General features: G+C 38.1%; 1 protein-coding gene across 1 annotated transcript in view; it reads left to right on the top strand.

Moving 5' to 3' along the window:
- The first annotated feature begins 1,268 nt into the window (after positions 1-1,268).
- Positions 1,269-26,822, top strand: part of EGF (epidermal growth factor) — a 53,556-nt gene continuing 28,002 nt past the window's right edge. Inside the window, exons 1-9 of the mRNA XM_067468387.1 lie at positions 1,269-1,976; positions 6,585-6,784; positions 8,546-8,727; positions 9,603-9,836; positions 11,135-11,334; positions 16,037-16,162; positions 18,024-18,146; positions 21,528-21,650; positions 25,374-25,510. Of these exons, the coding sequence (XP_067324488.1) occupies positions 1,916-1,976; positions 6,585-6,784; positions 8,546-8,727; positions 9,603-9,836; positions 11,135-11,334; positions 16,037-16,162; positions 18,024-18,146; positions 21,528-21,650; positions 25,374-25,510 (1,386 nt within the window). The 5' untranslated portion in view covers positions 1,269-1,915. The remainder of the gene's footprint in view (positions 1,977-6,584; positions 6,785-8,545; positions 8,728-9,602; positions 9,837-11,134; positions 11,335-16,036; positions 16,163-18,023; positions 18,147-21,527; positions 21,651-25,373; positions 25,511-26,822) is intronic.

Below are 26,822 nucleotides of genomic sequence, written 5' to 3' on the forward strand. Positions count from 1 at the left end.
GGTGACCCTAAGGAGAACCGATTACAGGGTTCTCTTGGCATGATTTGTTCAGAAGAGGTTTGCCATTGCTTTCCTCTGAGACTGAGAGAGTGTGCCTTGCCCAAGATCACCCAGTGGGTTTCATGGCTGAGTAGTGATTTGTAACCCAGTGCTCAAACCACTAGATCATGATGGCTCCACAGATAAGTAATGCTGGGCTTTAAACTCAATGGTTGTATGCCCCATCACCTTAAGTAGTACTGTGTATTACATCTAAGGTGGAATGTATGGGCCACCAAAAAGTGGTCCAAAGACTAATGACTGAGTTGCATTAGTAGTTGTGTGTTTTCAGGTAATTTATGGCAAGCCTAAAGCTTATCATATGGCTTTCCTGACAAGATTTGTTCAAATGGGGATACATGAAATTATGAATAAATCTTTCCTCTTGGGCTGAGAGAATGTGACTTACTCAAGGTCACCAGTGGTTTCCATGGCTACGGGGGAATATGAACCATGGTCTTCCAAAGTTTTCATCTAACATTCAAGCCACTACACCTCATTGGTTCAAAAGATATAAACAATGTGGATTGATGCTAAAAGAGAGAACCAGCATGATTTGAATCCCTAATCAGAAATGAAAACCCATTGAGTGATCTTGGGCAAATCTCTTTCTCTCAGCCTTAGAGGAAGGCAAAAGCCTAGGTTTGCCATAAGTTTGAAATAATTTGGAGGCACACAACATGATTATTAGACCTCTATATGCCTGAACATATTCTACTAGACCTAGAGGACATTCAAGAAAGTTCACAGTGCAAGGAAAAGAGGAAATATATTAGGGCAGACTTTGCTTCTGTTCACAATACAAGAGTGTGGTTCTGCCTGGCTGTCTTGCATGCTAATGCTTTACCTTCTATAATTGAGGCATTTGGGGGATTCCTTGGTAAATGAGGTTGCTTGTGTACACGGGAACTGAGCATTTCTGCTAGCATTTCAATGAGATGATTCACCGTTTTTGCTCATTCTCAAGATTGTCTCTGCTGGGATGGCATAAAGAAGTCTTTCAGCCTCATTCTTCCTTTCAGCCCTGCCTGTCAGAGCACTGTAGGCAGCCTTTGTGTTCCCTAAGAGGATTTATTTAACATAGGGAAAGTTCTCACTACAGAGAAGTTGTTGCCAGGATATCCAGAGCAGCTGCAGCAAGATGGCAGCTGCTTTACACTTGGCATAAAAGTTAGCAGACGAAGATCTGCAAGACTTGGGCTATCCAGCAAATGCAAAAACAGGTAGGATAAGTAGAGTGTGGACTACAGCACTTAGCAAAAAGTTAACCTCTAAGATGACACCAATGGCAAGTGCAACAGATGCATTGCAACACAGCTTATTTAGCTTTATTGAAAATGCCTACATTTCAGTCATTCTGTTGAGCAGATGGGTTTACTCCAAAACTAGAATGCATAACATTGTAGTTGGTTATTTACATTCCAGATTTAACTGATAGAATACAAAAATTTCAGTATGTGTTGCTTGTCACACAATTAGGTAACAAACACCATCTTCTACAACTATTAAGGGTACAGGAGCCCTTTCCAGTTTCTACTCTGACAACCCTAGCCAAGATTATGCTGAAGGGGTAGTTGATGGATTCCTGGAAATTGTTCTATTTAAACTGAATACCAGTTTTTGTGACTTACATTCCATACAGGGTGCTGTGGATGACCAAATGTTACACAATGATTAATGCTATTTTAATTATAGGCATTAAGATGAGGAAGCAGTAGTTAAGACATCAATGTCAAATCTGTGTGAAGACATTTCTGGGCTTTGATCTCCTGTTGTGCTCCGATCTATAAGCCAATGTTTTTCAGATATTGATGAATGCTTAGAAAGTGGAGTTGGCATCTGTGGTCAAAATTGTATCAATACTCCAGGATCCTATATGTGCTCTTGTATGCCAGGCTATACATTGGCTAATGACAAGAAGTCTTGTCATATAAGTGGTAAGATTCCTTTGTTCTGTTTAAAAGATTTTTTTATCATAAAAGACGTTGAGATGCAAGCCAGAGACCACCTCCTCCCATGTGAGGCTGGATCTACACTTCCCTATATCCCAAGATCTGATCCCATCCAGACAGACTCATGTGAGCCATCCAGACAAACTCAAAAAGCAGGACCTGTCTGGGTTTTTACCAGAGCTGTCCAAACAATATTCACTGTAAAAACAAACTAATTCGGAATAACCCCAGTTATTCTGAATTAATTCAATACCCCATTAGATCTGGGCCTTCCTGAAAGACTTGGATCTAATGGGGTATTAGACCTGTGGAGGCTTACCTCTAAGTAGTTCCAGGACTATCCAGAACTACCTGGGGGTGAGTCCCCATTTCCCTTTGGGAGCCTTTTGGGCTCCTGGAGCCCAAAGGTCTGGAATGGGGCCCAACCTCTCCCCCACCTTCCACAACAGCCCTTAAAATAAAAACCCGTACCTGGCACACCAGGAGACTGGGGGTGGGGTGATTCCCCCCCCCCCCATGTCTCCTGGTATGCCATTTCTTCATGCCAGGGGGATGCAGGAAGCACCAGCTACTTTTTTAATTTTAAAAGTTGTTTTAGTGGGCTTCAGGGTGGCTGCATACCATCCTGGTATTTACCAAGATGACATGTGGCCATCCTCCCAGGGAAATCCTGGGTTTTTCGGGGAGGGGGAGTGGGTATGGTAATCCGTGCAAAAGCAGGTTTCTTCAACTCACTTTGGCACGCATTTTGTTGCTGTCTGAAAGTGCCCTGAGACTGCCTGAAATTTGTGTTTAGCATCAGTCATTTTGATACTTGTCTCACTTACTACTGAGATTCAATTTGTGGCAGAGGGGACATGAGATAGGACCTTTGTGTAACTACTCCTGTTGTTGACCTCCAACCACAAGGAGAATGAGTTAGCTTCCTTTTTATTGGTCTGTAGAAGGCTAGAGAAAACATCACTGTTCTATTTAACCTTTAATAGCTAATGACATTTAACTTAACAGTTAATACCACTTACTTCTGATTCCCTTGTTTTGTATATTTTTTAGATGGCCTTCCTTAGACCTCTATAGTTTTTGCATGATATTATTTTTATATCAATTTGAGTTTTCATTTTGTGTAAGGGCCATTCAAAAACATATTTATTAAAATGGGTATGATGTGTGGGACCGATGGGAGATGCAATCCAAGAGAACCTGGAGTACCACAAAATTCCCTTAAAGTAATACTTTATTACTAAAACATATACTCAATAACCATGCATGTGGGGGTGGGGGTGGAGCAAGATCATACTGACTGATACCATCCCCTTCTGCAGGACTGTTGTCATCCATGCTGAGGCCCCTATAGTTATACAACATTACTCCCAGAATGTATTATTCTACTTTATTCTGTTGCTGTTTTTTTTCCCCCAGAGGTCTCTCATTTCTAAAATCTTAAATTGAGTGCAGTAATTGGCACACTCAGCTTTCCTTCATTAAAAAAAAAATTGGGATGCCTTGGGCCTTAAAAATGGCATGGCATATATACCCTATGCACTGCACTTTCCCCACTCCTTTTTAAGGCTACAGATTTGGTTAGCTTGTATAGTAACCTTTTACAAGGGAACATTCATACACATTGGTAGCCATGCATGTGGTGAAAAGAGACATATTTGCATATAGACATACATGTCTTGACATTGCTCATGGAAACAGAATCCAATCTTTTACATCATTCATTTCACTTGTTATTTATGCATATTGTAAAGGTTTTTAACAAGCAATAACAATAAAATGGATTTCATCAAAGGAGCCATTGTGATTTTTAAAAAAATCGAATACCCATTAATTCCTTCAAAAACAAACTATCGTTCATGTTGCAGCTATTCATTCCTCTGAAGTTCTGTTAGTGCAGGTTAAGATAGTGAGAAATTCCATGTCTGGACAACTTGGTTACAAAATTTATGTAAATGTTTGATCAAGGCAGGGACCAGGAAGAAATGCAAGCAATGCCAAGGTCAGATTTCTAAGACAAAATCTACTTTGTTGCCATCTATTTCATTTATTTTTGCAAAAGAAGTTTGCAAAAGTTTAATAGTTGTATATTTTCAGTGAAAGCAGTAGAAAATAGAAATATCAGAGAGGTATAAGTAAATTCTGCAACTGAATACTCCATGATCAGATTTCCCCTGATCCACTTCTTGTGGACTGAGAGCAATAAAACTTGGCACAGTTAATAGTCCTTCTCTACATAGGTGGCACCTAGGGACACACACGTCTCCCATCTTTTTAAGCAACTGTAAACATCATGGTTATAGAAGTCAACAGGTTTCTCGAAAAGCCACGTTGTGACTTCGGAAATATCAGAGTGTCATCAACAGAAAAATGCTTGCCTTTCAAAAATAACTTCATTGTTGGAAAGAGGTGGAAGTCCGACGGTGCAAGGTCAGGTGAATAAGGGGAATACAGTAGAATTTCAAAGCCATAGGAGCATGCTTCCATTTGGGCAACATGTGAATTGTGAACTGGTGCATTGTCTTGCAGAAGGTGGACACCTTTGGTGAGAATGCCACATCTCTTGGTTTTGATGGCCTCTCGCAATTTCCGTAGCAGTGAAGCATAGTATGCCCCAATGATCATGGTACCTTTTGCTAGGAAATCCATCAGTACTACTCCATGCTTGTCCCAAAATACTGTGAGCATTACCTTTCCTGCCGAGAGTTGGGCATGTGCCTTCTTTGGAGGCAGTGAGTCATGATTTTTCAATTCCATCGACTGGACTTTAGTCTCAGGATCATAGTGATGGACCCAGCTTTCATCCCGTGTGATCAGTCTGTTGAAAAAGTCCTCCTGGTTTCCATGGCACATCATCAATAGAGCCTGGGAGCGTTCAACTTGTTCCTATTTCTGGAAAGGTGTGAGCAGCCGGGGGACCCAGCAAGCAAATACCTTATGCATGTGGAGATGGTCTTGGATGATTTTTTCTTGGACCCCACACTAATTTTGGGCTAGGTGGTGAATGGTTATGTGGCGATTTTCCAAAATGGTGGCCTCCACTTGCTGGATGGCATGTTCATCAATAGCAGAGTGGGGTTGCCCTGGAGATGTTCACACCGGGAGTTCGAGAACATTTGAACTGATGACGCCAGTTCTTGACTATATCATATGATGGGGAATCATCACCATAAAATTCTGTCATCTCATTGAACTTCTCCTTTGGTGTGTGGCCTTTCAAGTAAAGCAACTTTATGGATGCTCTGTATTCCACTGGGTCCATTAGCAAAACTCATACCACTTCAGCACTTGAAAAATCAAGACCATTATCAGTTCTGAGTTGTAAATTGGCACGTAACCTATAGAGACTTATATCATTACACATGTGCAGTTTCAGCATCCTGTGAAGTGTGTCAGGGGAAATTTTTAATAAATGCCCCTTGCAAATGGTGGCAGATAAGTTACTACTGCAAATAGTTACAGTCACATCTCTACATTTGCTCAGGTAAGGAGCACAGAATTCTCTTGACAGTGAAAATCCACAAATAAAATTGTTATTTTTTTTACTTGAGAGAATACCTCTATGGGAACCAGCAAGTCCTTTAGCAAGTCTTCTAATTGCTATTTTTAGCTGGGGGAATATCTCCATCACTGGAGGAGGATTATTATTATTACTATTATTCTGTTTGTTTGTTTATACACGGTTTTTCTCCATACAAGGAGACTCAAAACAGCATACATTAAAAACATTTCAATACAATTTAAAATTTACTATCCGACCCATGGAAAAAAAGCAAGATAGAAATGAATTATTATTATTATTATTATTATTATTATTATTATTATTATTATTTAAAATCTAGAAAGGATATAGACATTCCCAGAGATACTTTTAAAAATAAAATCTATCAGTTACCAACTCCACAAAAAAACAAATGTGAAAATGTGGACACCTGACTGGCTAAAGTAACAAATACAAAATAGGTTAAGGGGAATTGAGTTTGGTTAGACTGGTCTTACTATTACTTGTGGTGAAGCTACTGCCTTAGATGGCAGATGCTGAGGGGGCAGTGGGAGTCACCCAGTCACTAATCTCTGTAGGGCAGCACTTTGCTGACCATCCATGATCTATCCTGTAGTCCTAAAATGATCAACTGCTGCTTCTATAGTATAGAAAGGGTGAGGATGATGGTAAATGTAGTCCAACATAGTTAAAGTGTGTCAGGTTGGGGTCAGCTGGAGTATAGGCTCTGTGTCTAACAGTATAATCACTTAATTGTCTCTGAAAATGTTAACTGAGTTCAGTTGGGATGTGCAAGTATAAAGTTGAAAGCATGATTAAACTTGTTACATATGGAGTTTTGAGCTGCAAATGTTGTAAAATCTGAAATTACTTCATTTTTTATTAATGTATACAACATTTTCATTAATTGAGAAAAACTACAGTTTCAAAGGAACTTAAAGTCCAAACCTCAGCAAAATGTCTCATGTTGGGAGAAAGTCTAGAAATAAAATAAAACTAAACAAGAATAACTAACATTGAAAAGATCTTAATCTGATAATATATTTATCTATGAAGACACACATTTTAAATCCTATTTCTTTTCTGTTTAGTTCCCACTCCATTCCTAGTTTTCAGTCAAGGCAATGCTATCTTTGGAATTGAGGCAGATGGGACTAATTACAAAAAACTGGTGAATGATACTGGCTTATCAGTATTAATAGATTACCATTACGGCGAAGAACATCTCTACTGGGTAGACACAGAAAAAGGTCTTCTCCAACGAATATCCCTGAATGGCTCAAATCCAGAGGTAATTGAACATTTCTTTATTCCAAGCCATTTTGTGTGTGATAAATGCAAATATTTAATGGCCATTAACTTCTTTGCCTATAATCTCTGGAAGGATATGCTAGAAGCTGTAGAATACGATGAATTTGCAGAAGGAGATAAAAGTCGGGTTGTTGTAGGTTTTTTCGGGCTATATGGCCATGTTCTAGAGGCATTCTCTCCTGACGTTTCGCCTGCATCTATGGCAAGCATCCTCAGAGGTAATGAGGTCAATGGCAGATAATAAGGCCAACTTTCAACATTTTTGTTGAAAATGTGGAAACTTTCAGCTCACATTGGTTCTCCAGGGGTAGTAATGGTAGAAATGGTAGCAGGCAAGCTGGAATAAACTAGAAAATGATCTGGATCCATCATATCCAAAGTCTTCCCATTCCAGGCATGGGAAGATTGTCACCAATCCTGGAATTGGGATCAATGGGAGAGAAAGCCTGAAAAAATACATTGTGATGGTGGTGTTGGTAGAGGAGGAAGAAGAAGGAGTAGATGCTGGTAGTGGTAGAGGTTGTGGGGAAAATGTGGTAGAGATAGAAGTAGAAGAGATGGGAAATGAAATAGAACAGAATAAAGTAATTCCCTGCCCCTGTCGGAATTTTTAATATTTATGTTATTAGACTATAGCAGTCTAGTACTCTGGATTTTTGTAACCAGATAAGAAGGAAATAAAATACAACTCTAATGTTTGCATGTTGTCATGCAGAAAACCATTATGGAACACCTTTGTGTGCCTGCCTATCTTTCTCAAACAAAAAGGGAGAAGAACAACTGCTAACTGGTTTTCTTGAAAAAAGAGGAAGCTGGGCAACTGGTATCATTAATGGTTACTTAGAAAGAATAAGGAGAAAAACAAATGTCCAAGCCCACCTAGCTATCTGTCAACATATCTACTATCCTCCATTGTTACATATGCTAATCTCTTTGCCTCTAACACCCCCTATCCTTTGATATGAATTCTGCAGGACTTGAGATTACATAGTTCCTTTGCTTCTTATTCTTCTTCATCCTCCCAGCCCATGGAAAAATGTGGTGAAAACATACCAGACGTTCATCTTAGCACTTGAAAATGTCATATGTGCTGCTGGAATCTCCATGGATTGTCCCATACCCCACATTGGAGCCCATCGTCTGACTTACTCCATGCTCCATCCCATAGCGGGAAGTGTTTGCTGCCTAGCTTCCCCTGATAATCCTAGAGCAACATGGGACATATGCCAGTTCCTCTTCAGTTTTGCAATGGAGCCCTGCCAGAAGTAGATGTACGTCATCTGATGGGAGTTGTTGGGCTCTGTCTCAAAACTGAAGAGGAACCAGCATATGCTGCTGATTTTTACCATGTCTGATGAGGTTGACAGTGGTTTTATAATTAACAGGCACAATTTTTGTATTACTGAGCTCTCTGTTAATAAATAAGGAAGGATCCCATTCAGTCCCCTTCCACACTGTCCCTATATTCCAAGAACTGATCCCAGATTATCTTCTTATATCAGATTATCTGGCAATGGAGACTCATATAATCCAGTTTAAATAAGATAATCTGAGATCAGATCCTGGGATATAGGGCAGTGTAGAAGGGGCCAAAGATAGCTCAGAAGAATTTTATCTTTTAACTCTAAATTTTAGCTGGCGTGAAAGAGTCGAAACACTACCAGTGATGGTTTTTTAAAAATAATAATAACTATTTCTCCTCCTTCTTTCCCCCTTTTCCTATTGCTTGTTTTGGATACAGACAATTCGGTATACTGAAAAAGACATATCTGGATTTGCAGTAGACTGGATAAACCAAAATATTTATTTGGCTCATTATCAAGAGGCCACAATTGAGGCAATCAGCCTGGATGGAAACTACTCTCAAATCCTTGCAAAAGATCATGATCATCCCACAAGTATTGCTGTTGATGCAAGCAGAAGGTAAGTCAGGGTTGACTTTAAGGATTGCAGTAACAAAGCTGTAGTGAAAAGATCAGTATACTATGATCCCATACCTGTGGGATCAACACCTACTGGGCATTTTTTAGTACCTGCAGTTTTACCTACTGGACATTTGTTAGGTCCTGCAGCATGACTCTGTGGTAACCTCCAGTGAAATTAATACACTCATTGTTTGTTATTATCCACAGTGTCCTAGTTCTGTGGTCAGTTTAGGAATATATCCGCTAAGATTATGGGAATCATAATATATCTTAAATATAATTTGGTTTAGAATAGTGCTACTCAAAGTGGTGATCCATGGACCTGTGAGCTATTGGCTGCTGGTCTATAGAGAGTTTCCAAAAAAGAAAGAAACAGTTGCAGCCAATGGGAATAAGTATGACACTAGTGCTTGGGAGTGTGTATGTGTATGGGGTGGGGGGAGGTTTGCTGGTTCCTAACATCAGATAGTCTTTGAAGCACTGATTTAGAGAATCTTTGATGATTTGAAAGTTTATGAAGGTTCACTACCTTAGTTGATGATCAAGACACCTTTCTTGCCCTCAAGATAGGAATTACGTTGCCATTCAGATGTTGCTGGCTGCCACTTGTAGAAGCCCAACAGTGTGCCAGTAATGTCAGAATTCAATCACATATGAAGGGTTACATAATTTGCACCTTAATGTCGACTTTCCTTTAAACTAGAAAACTATGGTTGAAACCATTATTAAAAGTGAATGTTTCTCAAAGTTGTACTACAAGTACAGAGATTTAAACAAATAAAGAAAAGCACTGAATATGAGAAATCTATACTGCTTTATTGCTCTTGAGAGAATTTTCAGTATCAGTGAAGATGTACCCAATTTTACCACCAGGATTCTATTTTGGTCTTCTGAAGGAGCCTTTGGCAGCATCTATGGAGCTGTTCTGAATAGAAAAGAAGTTTGGAGAGTTCTGAGGAGCATTGGAAAAATCCGAAGTGTCTCACTGGATTTTCTTAATCAGAAGCTTTTTTGGATACAGAACAATGATGGTGATGATGAAATTACATATATCAGATCCTGTAGCTATGATGGTAGTTCTGTTCATTTGCACAAACAGATCATACGGTATGTAAATGTGTATAAATTATCAAATTGGCAAGAAAATTGTCCCAATCCAACTAGGAACTATAAGTGTTTGAATTTAGGCATTTATATCATCATCCCTAACATATAGTACTACTATTAAATTAAACTGCATTAGGTTAGCAGTTGATGGCTTCCATATAGGAATGCAATTCTTGACTAACTTTCTTCTCAAATGTAGCAACAAATAGTTTCTACAAGTATTCTATCACTTTCACCTTTGAAAGCAACATGGTTTTTGAAAACTAGTCATAATTTGGAAAATGTGTATACAATAGATTTGGATAGAAAACAACACTTTCTGCATAGAAAATAACATGCAGAGATATTATTTCCTGCATAAGGAATGCTATTTTCTGGAGTGAAAATTCTGTTTTCTGTGTAAAGCTATGGTTTTCAATTCTATACAGAATTACAGTGTTTCATTACAGATTTTTCTTCTTCGAAGAAAACACATTTAATGTGCAGTAAATAATATTTGAATGCAGCATAAAATTCTGTTTTCCACGGAGAAAATGCTCTTTTCTCTGTAAAATACCCAAGTGTAATTTTTGTACAGAATAAATCTCTCTTTTTTTAAAATTTTTAATTAAATTTTATTTTGAAAAGATAATACACCAACCATATATGTTGCAAAAATGTACACATATACAAACAAACACACATACACAAACAACCCTCCATACAGTTACCCCTCCACCCACCCCCAGTTGAACTGGGTTATCTGAGTCCCCACTATCAGAACCAATGATTGCTGCACATCGCACATTGCACTTGCCCTAGAAGCCCTATATACAACTCCTGTCACATCAGGACTTTTAATCTTTGTACCCATTCTCTGGCCCGGCCCAGTTTTATTGTGTTTTAGTGTATTGTGCCTGTTGTTTATTTTGCTTTATTCTGTTTTTAATTGTTTGATTTGCTTAGATTGCATTGTTGTGTTGTGTGTTGAGGCCTCGGCCTGTGTAAGCCGCATCAAATCCTTCGGGAGATGCTAGCAGGGTACAAATAAAGTATAATAATAATAATAATAATAATAATAATAATAATAATGTGGGATTTTCTGCCTTGATATCTTGGGATATAGGGCTGTGTGGAAGGGCCCTTGGTTGCCTGGACTTCTACTTGCAGGACTGCATGATTCCCACACTGATGTAATTTCAGTTCCATTGATTTCAACTGCTGTGGATTAAAGTTGATCTTATTAGGCTGATTAACTTTTTTTTCTCCTAGCACAAAGCTGAATGAATGGATGCTATCATTTCTTTTATTTCCTACAGAAACCAAGTCTATGACATCTTTATCTTTGCTGACCATATATATTATTCTGACTCAACTGGTGCTATCCGACATGCCAATAAACACACAGGGAAAGATGTAGTTGCAATGAACCTGCAGCCAGCAAGTTCCCAACCTGCTGAGATACTGGTTGTACATCCATTAAAGCAGATCAGCACGAGGATGGATTCTAAAACACTTGGTAACTCTTAATGCAATGGCACTGATAATAAATATTTCTCCTGTTCCAATCTATGCTGCTCCTTCTAATTTCTGATGGCATTTTTCAATGAATCTTTTTCAAATACCTTTAGGATGCTATAGCTGAATTTTCTGATTTATTTTATTTCTTTACATTTTTATGTCATCTCCATTACAAAATATATTGCCTCAGTATGCTCAAGCATACTTCAGCATCCACTTTCTCCTGGGACAATATTAAATACAGAACTTTTGATGGAATGGAAAATTCCAGGCAATTTGGGTAAAGGTAGATTTCTCACTCTCAACTGCAGCCCTCCCATCAATGCACTTGGCTTCTTACTGGTTTTGGAAGGCCACTACAGTGCCGATATGAGATAATTCTGTGGCAATTATGAATAGTTTTTGTTCTGATATTTAAAACTAGAAGAAAACTCATTTTGCCCTACATGATAATTCTTTTAGTTTATTATTTTGTATTCTACATTGTAGGTGCACCCTTATTCTCAGATATACATTTCTGTGTATGTCAGGAGCGACTTGAGAAACTGCAAGTCGCTCCTGGTGTGAGAGAATTGTCTGTCTGCAAGGACATTCCCAGGGGACACCTGGATATTTTGATGTTTTACTATCCTTGTGGGAGGCTTCTCTCATGTCCCTGCATGGGAAGCTGGAACTAATAGAGGGAGTTCATCCGTGCTCTCCCCAAATTCGAATCTGTGACCTGTCAAGTCTTCAGTCCTGTTGGTACAAGGGGTTAACAAGGGTTTAACCCATTGTGACACCGGCGGCTCCTTCAGATATGTGTGTGTGTGTGTGTATGTGTGTATGTGTATGGAATATATTCAAAGAACAACAAAATCAACAATCCTAGTCAGATATACATGAATAACTAGGATTGCTGATTTTGTTGTTCTTTGAATATGTCCCAGAATCATTGAAAAGTGATATCTACTGTATAAACAATGTAGTCAATTTTGATCATGCTGTGATATATGATTAGTGAATGCCACCCGTGGCCTGCACTTGGCTCACAAGTCATGTTAAGTTATTTGCTTCCTAAAGTCTTAACTCCCATCTTTCAGATGCAACTTACATTTTGTGCATTACCTCATGCTGCTAGTTTGTTTTGTTTTTTTGTTTTTTGATATCACACATGCCTCCTTGGCGGTTACCTATTTTTTAAAAAAATGTAATTATACTGGAAAACTGAACATTTCTCCCATAGATTGCATTTGTTTGTGGACATCCCATCCCATAGTTTGTTTTGGCCTCTAATGCACTGACATTCCCAAGGAGCTTATAGATAGCTAACATGATAATGTTATTTGTTGAGAAATATACAAGACTGGACATCCACATGTATCATTACGCTGCTGTAATTGAAAATACATATTTCTCACTGCTTAATCTTGGAAACAAACTGCTAGTTGGTCCTATGTGGGCAGATGCATAGAGAGATATATGTAGGCAGGTACTGAGATGCTAAGTGATTGCTGACAGAGAAAGCTGAGGAAATCAGCCAACCTAATCTTGGAAGTCATTGCATAATTTCATTTCAGTTAGTGCTTCAGAAAAGGAGAAAATTTAGCTTACACATCAATGTGGAGTGGTGAGTAGTCAATAATGAAAATAATATGGATCACAATCAAAGCTAGCAATAGAAAGCCAGGCGGCTCAGGCTACCATTAGATTGTACTTGCTTGTTTTTGACTTGTTGCAACTCTAAGGCAGACCTATAATGCGGTTGTCTTGCCAGGATTTGTTCAGAATGAGTTTGCCTTTGCCTTCCTCTAAGAGCAGGGATGCATTCATACTGTAGAATTAATGCATTTTGACACTACAGGGACCAATGTTATGGAATTACAACAGTTGTAGTTTCACAAGGTCTTCTCTGGCTTTCTCTGCCAAAAAGTGCAAGTGCCTCTCCAAATTACAACTCCCAGGATTCCATGCATTGAACCATGGCAATATAAGTGATCTCAAACTGCATTCATTCTACAGTATAGATGTGCTATTAGTTTTAAAATACAGGATTCATAGACTCTATAGGTTTCTTTCTGCAGCAGGATAGCTAAACTGAGGCACAGGAATACCGACCTCTTTCAGTATAGGACTCCCTGCTCCTCTTTTTCTGGAATGGGTTCTTATAAAACATCGAGGGGGTGGAAAGGAGCTTAGGTTGCCCAATCCAGATGAACTCTCTGGACTTTGTATGTGCATTGCTTAGCTTAGCCAGCCCAAGAACCTGGATTGAGGGAAGGCTCATTAGCCTAAAGTACAAATGAGATTTACAAGGGGATCTTGCCACAAGGGAAACCTAGGAATGAAATCATGTACGCTTTAATTAGATGCCCTGCCGAGGCCAAGTCATTGTAGGTACTGGAGATTAAAATGCACAATCTAACATTGTTTTAAAAGGGCAATGAGCACTGATATACTTTGCACCTGCAACACAGTAACTGTTTTAACTGTTCTCTGCTTGCAAGGGTCATGTTTGGGCGATTAGTTACATGCCCTTTTCTTTGCACTAGATTAGTGCTATGTTTGCAGCAGGTCAAACCAGGATGCCTCCTACTGTTTTACCTGCCCTCCCCTCTGTACGCTTGCTTTGCTCAGCCCAGATAGTTTCACATCAATGCAAAGTGTGGTATTGGCCAGAGAGCCAATACAATGTACTTTTGCAATGCCGGTATATGAACTGCACAACTCTGTGATATAATCTGCTGCATAGTGGTAATTTCATAGTGGTAATTGCAGGCTTGGCATAATAGATAGATGCTACAGATAAGGAGAGTCCATATATGCTGCCAGCTGTGTGATAAAAGGGGAATTCGAGTTGCATAGGAATTGTTATTTCACATACATGGTCATTGCAAAATGAGATGTCCATGAAAGGCTCTCAGTGGTAATATAGTGGGTGGATTCTGATACTCATCATGACAGCCCACCCCAAGAAATATATACAACTGCAGGTCTTCTATAAATATAATTGCTTATTTTCTGAGCACCCCAAAAGGTTTTGAATTGGAAATGAATGTTCACAATGATATACTGTTGCTGATAATTCATTTTCTCCCTTCTCCTAAATACAAGGATGGTGGACTTGCAACAAAGTAAACAACTACTGGAAACAGATTCCTGTATACCTCGAAAAGATGTTAAACAAATTTCAAAATGACACCACAAAAGTACCTTTTGAACATGCCTGATGAAGAACTAGAAAGGAAATTTGGAAAAAAGTGTTTTTCATGGCAGTGGCAGCTTGAATAGTATATGCTAGATATTGTAAAACCTCAGGGACATCTTCCTTAGAAGAATGGGAAAATACTTTACAGATTTGCTGATAATGGATAAATAGCTGTACTCTTAAGAGGAGAACTATTAGAGAACTTTTTAATGAATGGCAAGCAATGATTCAACATCTCAATATAAAATTAAACTAAAAATGTATATAGAGGATTCTATAAAACTGTAGACAAAGAGGAAGCAGATATTAATTTAGGGCCTATGATAGCTTTATATGTACTATTTAAATAGACGGCTGTGACCCTTTAAAGAAAATATATTATCTGAGAAATGAGTATAGAACACGAATAGCTGGAAAGTCTTGCACTGAATGCAACAAACATGAATGTATGTGTATTTGAATAAATAAATACATTTTTAAAAAGCCCAAAAGTAAACCTCAATTCTGCCATTTTGTATAAAGGACACCATTTTACTGTGTCACTGTATATATTGGGACTTGAGTATCCATTGAGTTTGGTACTCATTGTGGGTATGCATATATGTGTTTGAGGGCCCAGTGTATATTTGTTACAAAGCTTGACTTCAGTTTTTAGTGACTCTGTAAATCAATAATGGTAGGGTTAGCCCTGCCCCCAAGCTGCTAGTAGGTGAGAATTGCTCACACCAGTTTTCTACATAGATTGAATCTAAATGAAGTGCTTCACTTTCACTGGGTTGGCATACAGCTTCTTGTTGATTAAATTACAGATCCAATGCAGTTTAGTGGATTGAGCATTGGACTATGATGCTGGACACCAGGGTTTGAATCCTTGCTTCAGCCAACCTAGCAGTTTGAAAACTTGCAAATGTGAGTAGATCAATAGGTACTGCTCTGGCGGGAAGGTAACGGTGCTCTATGCAGTCATGCCGGCCACATGACCTTGGAGGTGTCTACAAACAATGCTGGCTCTTTGGCTTAGAAATAGAGATGAGCACCAATCCCCAGAGTTGGACATGACTGGACTTAATGTCAGGGGAAAACCTTTACCTTTACTTAAACCGAAATACTTGGTGAGCTTGGGCAAATCACAGTCTTCCAGCTTAAGAGCAAGGCAAAGGAAACCCCCTCTGAACAAATTTTGTCAAGAAAATCCCGTAATAGACTTAGGTTGCCATAAGTTAGAAATGGTTTGAAGGCACAAAGCACAGAAACAAATATTGGCTCACAAAATGTATGATTGTTAAATCATGTTCCAAAACTGCAGTTAAAGTGGTCTGAATTCAATTAACATTGCCATAAAGGTTCTGGACTGAAGAATTCACCAAGGCATGCCAGAATGCAGTTGTTGTGGGCAAACTTGTATAGAAGCAGCTTAAGAAATGCATTTTGTGAATATAGATGAGAACTGAGCACTGGAGTTACTCTTTAATCTGGAGTTACTTTTTAATCTGAAATAATCTTCTTTTTCCAGTTGAAAGGCCTTGTCTTTCAAATAGAAGAAACTGCAAGAGAAGCATCTGTAAGCAAGACCCCAAGACCAGTCAATGTGAATGTATGAGTGGGTTCACTTTAAGCAAAAAGAGGAAATCATGTGAAGGTAACCCAGTTCCACAAATAGCTATAGCTCCCTCACGCAGGAGACACCAATGGCTCTTCCTCCAATGACATTGCAGGTTATAGAGAATGCCATAAACATGTAGCCCAAGCCCTACAAATGTCCTCCACAAACACCATACTGCTCACCACCCAAGTGAAGGCTTTCATACGGGGACAATTTTATCCCAGATTTTATATGTTTCCTCCACTACAAACATCCCAGTGTTCCTTACTCTCTCCATTGGTGTGATATTTTCATGACCTCACCCACTGCCTTTCCCTTAATCCTTTCCTAATATTTTCTATGGCACACAGAAAACAGAGGAATTTATCAGCAACTGAACATACTAGAAGGTTTGCGGAGAATTCACCATGAGTTGTATGGACTGGGATGTATAGTTCACCTGCAATCTAAGAGCACTCCACCAATAATGGACCTGGAACTAACTTGGCACACAGTATTACTAACTAAACCTACTGGAGGGGTTTGAGGGGACTGACTCACTATACAGGGAGTTGTAGTTTACCCTACAGCCAGAGAGCACACTGAATCCCACCAATAATGCTTTTAGAGCAGTGATTCTCAACCTGTCCCCAGGTGTTTTGGCCTACAATTCCCAGAAATCCCAGCCTATTTACCAGCTGTTAGGATTTCTGGGAGTTGAAGGACAAAACATCTGGGGACCCACAGGTTGAGAACCACTGATCTAGAGCAAACTTGCCCAACATAACAAATTTTAAGTACTGATGGAGGTTCTCAGGGATAACCTGGCATTGGTGTCAGTTGTAGTTAATTCACAACCTTACACATTTTGTACAATTAAAAAAAATGATTTTTTCAAATAACCCGAGCAACACTGGGTACCCAAGCTGGTATATAATAAAATAAAATAAACAAATAATTCCTCCTCACTTGTTAAGAAATCCATGAGCAAAATGCACAAACTGATTAATATAAAGGCCCAAAGCAACAATACATTTTCTGGTACAGTAGAGTCTTGCTTATCCAGCCTTTGCTCATCCAACATTCTGTATTATCCAACGCAGTCTGCCTCCCGCCCGGATCCACAGCTGTTTCAATACAATGCGATGTTTTGGTGCTAAATGGGTAAATACAGTAATTACTACATAACGTCACCATGTATTGAACTGCCTTTTCTCTCAATTTGTTGTAAAACATGATGTCTTTGTGCTTAATTTGTAAAATCACAATGTGATTTGATGTTTAATAGGCTTTTCCTTAATTCCTCCTTATTATCCAACATTTTTGCTGATCCAACGTTCTGCCGGCCCGTTTATGTTAGATAAGTGAGACTCTACTGTATTTTATTGGCATATGCTTGAATGCATTACAGAGCTGTAGTCCATTCAACTTGAAAAAGTTTTACTGCAACTTCCAGAATTTCTTCACCAGCACAATTGGAAGAACATGTTAGCTGGTGGCATCTCAAACTTGTAGTCTAATAATGTTTTCCCCCAGTATTGTAGTGCATTGTGATAGCTTTTTTAGAGGCATACATGCTGATGATCATTTGATTTTGACTTGGGATTTTGAAAACATGCAAAACTGTATTTTGCATTTACCCAATTCTGCAAGTAAACGTGTTACTAGGCATACATTTGGTACCCTATCGTCATAAAGTTAATTGCTGGTAAATAAATAAATATGCACACATTTCTGATTTTCCATATTACAAGATGTTTTTTGTAATAGCCAATAACAAATTTCTCTTTCCACAGTGAAGATGCTTTAGCATAATTATAATGTAATGAAGTAACTATGGATAAGTATTTTTTTTCCTGGAAGTCTTGTTTTTGGCAAAAATACTAAATATGTCAAATCTGTTTCTTCCCTTTGTCAGATGTCAATGAATGTGCATTATGGAACCATGGTTGTACTTTAGGCTGTGTCAATATTCCAGGATCCTATTATTGTACTTGTCCAAGAAATTTTATTCTGCTGTCTGATAAGAAAACTTGTTATGGTAGGTAACACGCAGACAATTTTTAAAAACCAACAAAAACTTTGTCCCACCCCCTTAAATCCCCTTCTGTGTGTATAGAAGTTGCATTGAAATTTCTCACTCTGTTGATCACTTTCTCAAGAATATTTCACACAACTATCATTTAGATGGCAGCATTTGTCAAGGACACCTCAACAACAAAAAAACCACGCAAAAAACCTTAGGTTGAGATCCTCTGAAAAGATCAGGCAAAACTGGACTACCATTATTCTTATGTAACTGAAACCCTTCTGGAATTATCAATCAGAATTATACCAAAATAATCATTATTTTGTTGTTGCTATTATAGTGCTCATATTGTTATCAGCTTTAGCAGAATGATGATAATAGCAATGATTTTTTAATGCAATATATTCTGTTTTCATTGTGTTCCAGAAACATTTCTGTACGTAGCCAAAATCAATAATGCCTTGTCCTGCCAATGTTGAGCTCCTTCCATTTTAATAATAGTGCTGGTGCCCCTGAAGGTTATTCCTTTTTTGAACTGCTGAAATCCTATTAATATGATATAGTTTGTTCATCAGGTAATGAGGTTGAATGAGAAGCCTATTCCGAATACTGAGTTAAAATATGTAATAGAATTCTCTTCCCACCTCCACCATCTTTTTTGCAAAATCTCATATCATGGCATATTTGTTTATTTCTCTCTATAATTTTCTTCTTGTTGTATGCTTTCAAGTCATTTCTGTCTTATAGGGACCTTTAGCAAACCTACTTTGGGGTTTTCTTGTCACAATTTATTCATATTTGTTGCCTTTGCCTTCCTTTGAAGCTGAGGACCCTTCCACACAGGCGTATAACCCCAAATATAAAGACAGAAAATCCCACAATATCTGCTTTGAACTTGGCTATCTTTGTCCACACTGCCATATATTCCAATTCAAAGCAGAAAATTTGGGATTTTATTCAGCTGTGTGGAGGAGGCCTGGGATAATGTGATTTGTCTAGAGTCACCCATTGGGTTTCTATGGCCAAATGGGATGCTGGTCTCCTAGAGATGTAGTGCAATGCTCAAACAACTATGCCATAAATAATATAATGGCTTATATGTGTAGATTGTTTCTATTTCTATAGATGTGTTATTGTTTACCTGTGCAGCATTGAATTTTTCCGGATTTGTAAGCCACCTTGAGTCACTCTCAGGTCGCAAAAGAAACGAACTAAATAAATAATAAATAAACCATAGTCTTCCATGTTGTAAGAGGGAGGTTTGGTTGAAGCTATTTCTGGACTTACATTTTTGGTTTGAACAGATACTAAACTAAAAAGTATGGTGAATACAATCCAGATCATGCTCTTCAGGGTTTCCCTGTGAGTAAACAAACTTTCATGGAGGCCCATAGATTAAAAGGTCATCCTGAACTTTACAGATCTCTTAAGTGCTGCAGTAGAGCAGTTTCCCTAACATCAAAAGAGCAAGTTTAGCTGTAAGGTGAAACTCAACAATGGCTTTCCTATTCCAAGCAATTACAATGCACACCTGAAATGAATGAACTGGACATGATTTACAGAACAACATGAGAGAAATTTAATTAGTTTTCCCAGTTGTGTTAATTTTTTGTCAGGCTGTGTAAACAAACTGGATTTAGTGCTATTAGAAAGTTTAGGTTTCAATCCTTTAAACACTATTTGAAAATAAAAAGTACTAAACTAAATGGAATGCACTTCTGAGTAAGGTACTGCATAATCAAGACTGTCAGTTTAGATGTGGAACATTCTCTATTTGTTGCTGTGTATTGGTAAAGCCAACACTTTCCATGGATTCTGGGAAACAGCTGTGGGCAACCCAACATTTGTTTCAGTCTTACTGCCCATTTCAGCAGCTGTCTCCATATGGCAGTTTGGGTACTAGAACAAAAGAAACAACAGAAGAGCATGCCATATAACATAAAAGGAGCCTGGATAAATTAATTTTTTACTATGTGAATCCTCCAGCCAACACTGTCCATTTTAACAGGGGGCTTCTGAGAGCGCTTCCAAACAGCACCAAAAGCTGCATTTTATAAATGAGGCAAAAAATCCCACAGACCTGTCATTCCCGGGAAATGGTCCCTCGCTGTCCTCTCAGGCTTTCTTTGTAGGGGATCAAGATGGAGGGTGAAATGGGGACATCTGGTGGAAGTTTTTTTTAAAATTACACTATTATGGTTTGGACCTAATATGTGCACATGCATATATCTTAATGTAAACACAAGCAGATTCATATGTGTGCATATGAGGTTCAGCACATAACGAAGTGATATTTTTTTTAAAAAAACTTCTGTCAGATCTCTCTCTTCATCCAATCGCTAATTCAAGCTCTCTTTAGTATTATCAAGTTTAAAAGAAAGAGTTTCAGAGAGTTTCAGAGAGTTCTAATTGCTTTCCTATTCTGCTTCCATTGAGCCACCCGGGTTTCTGTGGCTCCATGTCTGACAGCCTAATCAGCTGATCAGTTGTTTCAGGCTTTTAAAAAGTGCACATGTGCTGGAGCAATTCACACAAAGGTAAGGGAAAGGCAGGGCATGTTTTGCATGACTGCAGGTGCACATTTTGGAGGCAGAATAGGGATTTAAGTGCACCTTTTAAACATGTGCTTTTCAGCTGTTAACCTTATTCCACCAGCATTTGATGTGGTATATCAGATAGTACATAGATGGACCAATAGTAAAATTTTGCTGCCTTAAACTAAAACTTGTACTTATCAGTATAGCTGTGGTCATTTGATTCTACCAAAAGCAGTTCTACCTCTGTTTACAAATTACTTTTGCTCACCAGCCCAACTAGCCAGTGAAGAGGTTCAAATACAGGGACCCTCCCTGCTTTGTAAGGCAGTCAATATAGTTGTGAATCATTACATTTGTCTCTTTTTCTTGTATTGTGTTGTCCAGCTGTTGTTATCTTTTGGTGATATAACACTGGCTTAGCAGTTTTAAATATCTACTTCTAGTTCCAACTGCAAAATGTAGTATAGCCCCAAGAGTGGACCATGTAAGCAGTTTGATAATATTTCAGGAGACATTACTTCCATTGGGAACTAAGTCATAAAGACTAAAATATGAAATTTGAGTTTTGATGGTAGAATGCCTTGTTCTTGACAATGTAAATGTTAAACAGACTAATTTCTAAAGGTGATGGTTCTGTGTGTTAAGCTTGGCTTGAAGCTGTGCTTTCAGGCTTTCCGTGTCATATGTGAGCATAATCATAAAAGAAAAAAAAACCCCACTTTTCATACTCTCAGGGGCATTCCTGTCACATGTTTAAACAGTTAGATGAGTTGGACTGCTGCACATTTAGCTCTGCTTTTGGGATTCCTTGTTTCTCCTCTCTGTTCCAGATATTTTTATTTTTAATTTGTTATAGAACTAATTCCCTGTACAAGCAATTACATTCAGTGCAGCCATGGTTGTGGGCAGACACCCGAAGGGCCTGTTTGCTTTTGTCCTGAGGACTCAGTTCTCCAAGCAGATGGAAGAACATGTTTAGGTGAGTAACAATATTTAAATTTCAGGACTGTATCTCAAAATGTTTGGTGAAGCACCAGCACTTGACAAAGAAGGCCAATAGCCATGTAAAACTATAACTCCTATGTTTCTAGAACATTGAACCATGGCTGTTAAAAGTGGCAACAAACTGCATTACTTCTACATCCTCAGATATCTGGCAGACCGAAACCATTTCAGGATTCATTATTGTCATACTTCAGTTCTGTTTGGGGACAGATTGCATTGGGACAGGAAACAATGAGTGGCTAGAGAAGTGATAAAAACATGCCTGTTTTAATCATGGGAAACGGCTTTGAAAAGAGAAGTTGCAATAAAACCGAAAGCACTCTCTCGACAAGTTTCAGGATCATTGGGTTTCACCGATTCATTATCCAAAGCCATTTCATATTGCAGTGTGAAAATCACTTTTATTTGATATGTCATTAAATGAGGTTCAGTTGTTTAATATCTACTGGAATTCATTATTTTTATACATAGATTCTACTGTGTGCCTTTTTTTTAAAAAAAAATAAATACCGTGTTCTTCCTGGTATGTGTAGATGTGTTTTGCATATGTGAACTCCCTTCAACCATTTTTGGGGATGAAGTTATTTCTTCCAAATTGCTGTAGTTTTGTGAGACATTTGTTCTCCACTGTCAGAGAGCTCTGGTGTCACAACAAACTGCAAATTATAGGATTTTGTAGGATGGAGCTATGGCAGTTAAAGTGGTGCCGAACTGCTATAATTCTGCAGTGTGGCTCATCTATATCAGTGCTTCCAAACCTTTGATTATCCAGGTGTTTTGAACTTCAGCTCCCACAATGCCTAACAGCTGGTGAACTGGTTGGGATTTCTGGGTGTTGAAGTCCAAAACACCTGGAGAACCAAAGTTTGGTAACCACTGGTCTATATGGATGTTTTCTATAATGGCTATATAATCTGGCTATAATCCACGTTAACAAGAACTACATAATAAAAATAAAGTATTGCTGATAGCCAGAGTTTGTTAAATTATCAGTAATGTTGTGGGAGAGGAGGGGAAGGAAGAATCCAGATGCAACAATGGTAAATTTCAGAATGAGAGAGGAGGTTAGGTCGATGAAGTACATCCCGTATTTGCAAATGTGTAGTTGAATCTCACAAAGGGATTCATGAATTATGGATTCTTTTTGCCTCACATAGAGTCTGGAGAGCAACAACTGATTTCAGAGGATAATAAATGCATTTGTGCTGTAGGCTAAACCCAATTGTTATTGGAGTAGGCCAACCAAATCAATGTCAGATAAGGGCTAACTTGGCAAATTCTCATTGATCCAATAAGCCTACTTTAGTTGCGATTAAGATGGGTTTAATCTCATATGTCATGGATCGGCCCTTGTCCATTGTCAAAGTTAGCCATTTTGAGGAACAGATTAACTTTTGTAGGGTTTGGAAGAAGTCTTCAAGGAGAGGAAGCCCTTTCTGCACTACTACTCTTATGTTCCTTATGTCAAAAAATCAAGGGTGGCTTTGTTTCTTCCAGAACTATTTGAGTCTCACATCTCAGCTTTTACCGAGGCTAGAGAACTAGCCTTTAATTTAAAAATGAATGGACAGAACAGAGGCCAAATGATGTACCAAATGGCCACTGGGTCACATGCCTAGAATCCAGATAAAATCTGGTTAGCTGGGCAATATGGCAATCATACACATAACAGAATTCTTTAAATTGGTTATCTCCAATACAAAGTGTTACCATACTTTGCTTAATGCCTGGTTGTAAGTCTAATTCAGAGCCTGCACAAGTTACTTTGTTAGACTGCAGTTGCCAGTACGAACCACCCAGGATGGGCAGTAGCCATGATTCTGGGAGTTATAGCTTAATAAAGTAACATTTCTGGATTCTATTCGGTGCCAGTCTGATTTTAATTTATATTTCATTTTAGAATCCACATTTTTTTAAAAAAGGAAAACATTTTTTGAAGGTTGCACATCTGATAATGGTGGTTGCAGCCAGATAGGTACTTTTCTAAGTCCAACAACATGGGATGTGATTGTTTCCCTGGTTATATCCTCATGGAAGACAAGAAACATTGCACTGCAACAGAAAGTGCCGTGATGTTTGACTGTAATAGAAATATACATTATGTTAAAAGTTCTGGAAACACATGGTCAAATCTGGGAGAAACCAGTGGGGTCACTGAATCAAGCAGTGCAAAAAGTAAAATGGACAACTGCACTGTCACAATTTCTTAACCTTTCTCTTCTGGGATGCAACTTCTAAATTGCTTAAATTGAGTTTGTTGACTCAAACATGGGAAAAATAAAGCAATATGCTCTCATGTATGTGTGACTGTTTACAAAAAGTAAAAGTCTGCAGCATGGAGAAATTTTATTTCTTTCAGACTGATTTTTTTAAAAGGTAGAATCTTCCTTATTCTCACCTGTGCAGCATGGCTGTCTTCAGAAGGTCACTACTTTCATTTCATGATTTCAAAGTTTACAAAACTTTTTTAAAATAAAAAAATCTTTGTGAAGTTTGATATAGCGAAAGGAAAGGCAGAAAAGTGCAATTTCGAAAGGTCAGAATTAAGTGAATTAAGCAAAAACAAAGTAGTGACTCCTGAAGTAGCAAAATTTTAAATAAATACATAAAATGAAAAAAAACACACACAAGGCAAGGATCAGGCAGCTGGACTACTGGGGCATCGCTGCTTCCTAGGGCACAGCCGATAGAAACATCCATTCCCCTAATAACACCAATTTGAATCAATGTGGGCGAATCTGACGGATCCTATCCCAAGTGTTTTTCAACGTTTTCTCCAGTTTTATGGTAATTCCTGAGTTCATCGCTGTCTGATTTCAGAGGATAGAATTGTCATTATGTCATGATAATTCAGTAGACCCTTGATATCTGCTGGGGTTTTTTCAAGTTGCCTATCCTAATGAAAATAAAATATTATCAAACTCCCATAAATCTAAAGTGATGTTTTCTCTAAAAGGAGCATTCTATTCTCCAACAGGAGAGTAGTTAACCCCCTGAAATGTCTTACCACTAGAAGAACCTCATGTGTATACATAAATATTTACTATGAGATAGATACTTCCTGGTGACACAGTGCGTTAAACTGCTGTGCTGCTGAACTTGCTGACTGAAAGGTCAGTGGTTCGAATCCAGGGAACAGGGTGAGCTCCCGCTGTTAACTCCAGCTTCTGCCAACCTAGCAGTTAAAAAACATACAAATGTGAGTAGATCAATAGTTACCGGTTCTGCGGGAAGGTAACAGTGCACCATGCAGTCATGCTGGCCACATGACCTTGGAGTTATCTACTGGCAACGCCGGCTCTTCAGCTTAGAAATGAAGATGAGCACCACCACCCAAAGTTGGATACAACTAGACTTAATGTCAGGGGAAAACCTTTACCATTTAGATGCATAGATGAAAGATAATAGATAGATTCATACAATGGTTATAATGTTCAGCATGTCACATGTATTAATAGAGTATCAAATTTAACTAATGTCACATGTATTGATAGAGTATCAAATTTAATCTTTCATTTTATTTATTATCTCATTGCATTTTTTTTGGTTGGAATAACTGGTATTTAAAAATCTGAAACAGATAGGGGAAAGAATAGATGCTGCACATGTTAGCCTGACTTTTTTATTCAAATACTCCAGTCTACAGATTATAATGGGATCAGAAGAGTTAACATGCTCTGAAATTTATCCCAAACAGGATCCAAGCCATTTCTGTTGTTTGCAAACAGTCGAGACATCCGCCGCATTGGTTTTGATGGAACAGATTACTCAAGTATTCTCAGCTGGCAGATGGGAGCAGTCTTAGCTCTGGACTATGACCCTGTTGAAAATAAGGTGAGGTGTTTTTTAAAAAGAGAGGATTTTGAAGTATCACAAGGACACATGGCTTCTGCTTCTTTTACATTTTAACCCCTTAGTTGCTGGTGTACTGTAATAAAGGAGAGCTGCAATGTTTTGCTGAAGACTAAGCAGATAGCTGGGGTTTTGTTTATAGGACTTAAATTTCATTTAATTTAAGTTCTGCATTTGGACTTAGATCCCATCTTCAAGATATCTCATTATGAATGCAAAAATATATCAAAATCCTATATATATATATATATATATATATATGTATATATCAAAATTTAAAATTCAAAATGTTTCTGGTTCTAACCCTTTTGTCTAGGGGGTACTCAGCTTTCTTAATAATTATTTAAAACAAGCTGTCCCCTGACACACATTGTTGTGGCGCAGTCTGTGTATATGTGTTTTTTGTGTGTATATGTGTGTATATGTATTTGTATATATGTGTATATATGTGTGTATATGCGCGTTTGCATATATCTGTGTGGTTTTGTGCATGTGTTGTAATGTGTGTTTTTTGGCCTTTAAGTCTCTTCTGCTGTGTTTTTCAGTGTTTTTATGAGTGATGGTCACTCGTTGGCCTGATAGGTATATTGTGTCCAAATTTGGTGTCAATTCGTCTATTGGTTTTTGGGTTATGTTAATCCCCAAACTAACATTACATTTTTATTTATATAGACGAGGAAAAATTAATATTATAAACCACTGGGTTATGACCCAAAATGCCTTTCCCCCTAATTTTTTTAAAGCTTTTCAATAAAGAAATGTTTTATTTATTAATGCTTTGGCACCTTTATAAATATGGTGCTCTCCATTTTTATATGTTAAAAAAAAAAGCCATCGACCCCGAATAAGAGCTTTAGTGGTATGTCAAGGTCTTTAGGAAGTATAACTACTTCCTGACTTTCTGAAAAAAAGGTAAAAACTTGGCTCTTTGAGAATGCAGCGGAATAGAGAACATGAAACTATGAATGATGAACATGGAATGGCCAGGCAATATTACGGGAAAATGATTTTAACAAGATGACATTGGTGACTACATGTTTCAATGGTTTTATATATGTTTTTATATTGTTATGTTGACTGTTTTTAGTCACACTTTTATGAATACATGGCATCAAATTGTGCCAATCTGTAACCCGCCTTGAGTCGCCGTATGGTTGAGAAAGGCGGGCTATAAATGTTGTAAATAAATAAATACTAGGAGGCAATGCAAAGACAAGGAAGTGTTCATTATTGATTATTTGCTGATTTGTCCTACAAATGTTTGGGCAATCCTCCCCCTTTTTCTCCGTATCTG

Source organism: Anolis sagrei, chromosome 5 (assembly GCF_037176765.1).
Source record: "Anolis sagrei isolate rAnoSag1 chromosome 5, rAnoSag1.mat, whole genome shotgun sequence".
NCBI lineage: Eukaryota > Metazoa > Chordata > Lepidosauria > Squamata > Dactyloidae > Anolis > Anolis sagrei.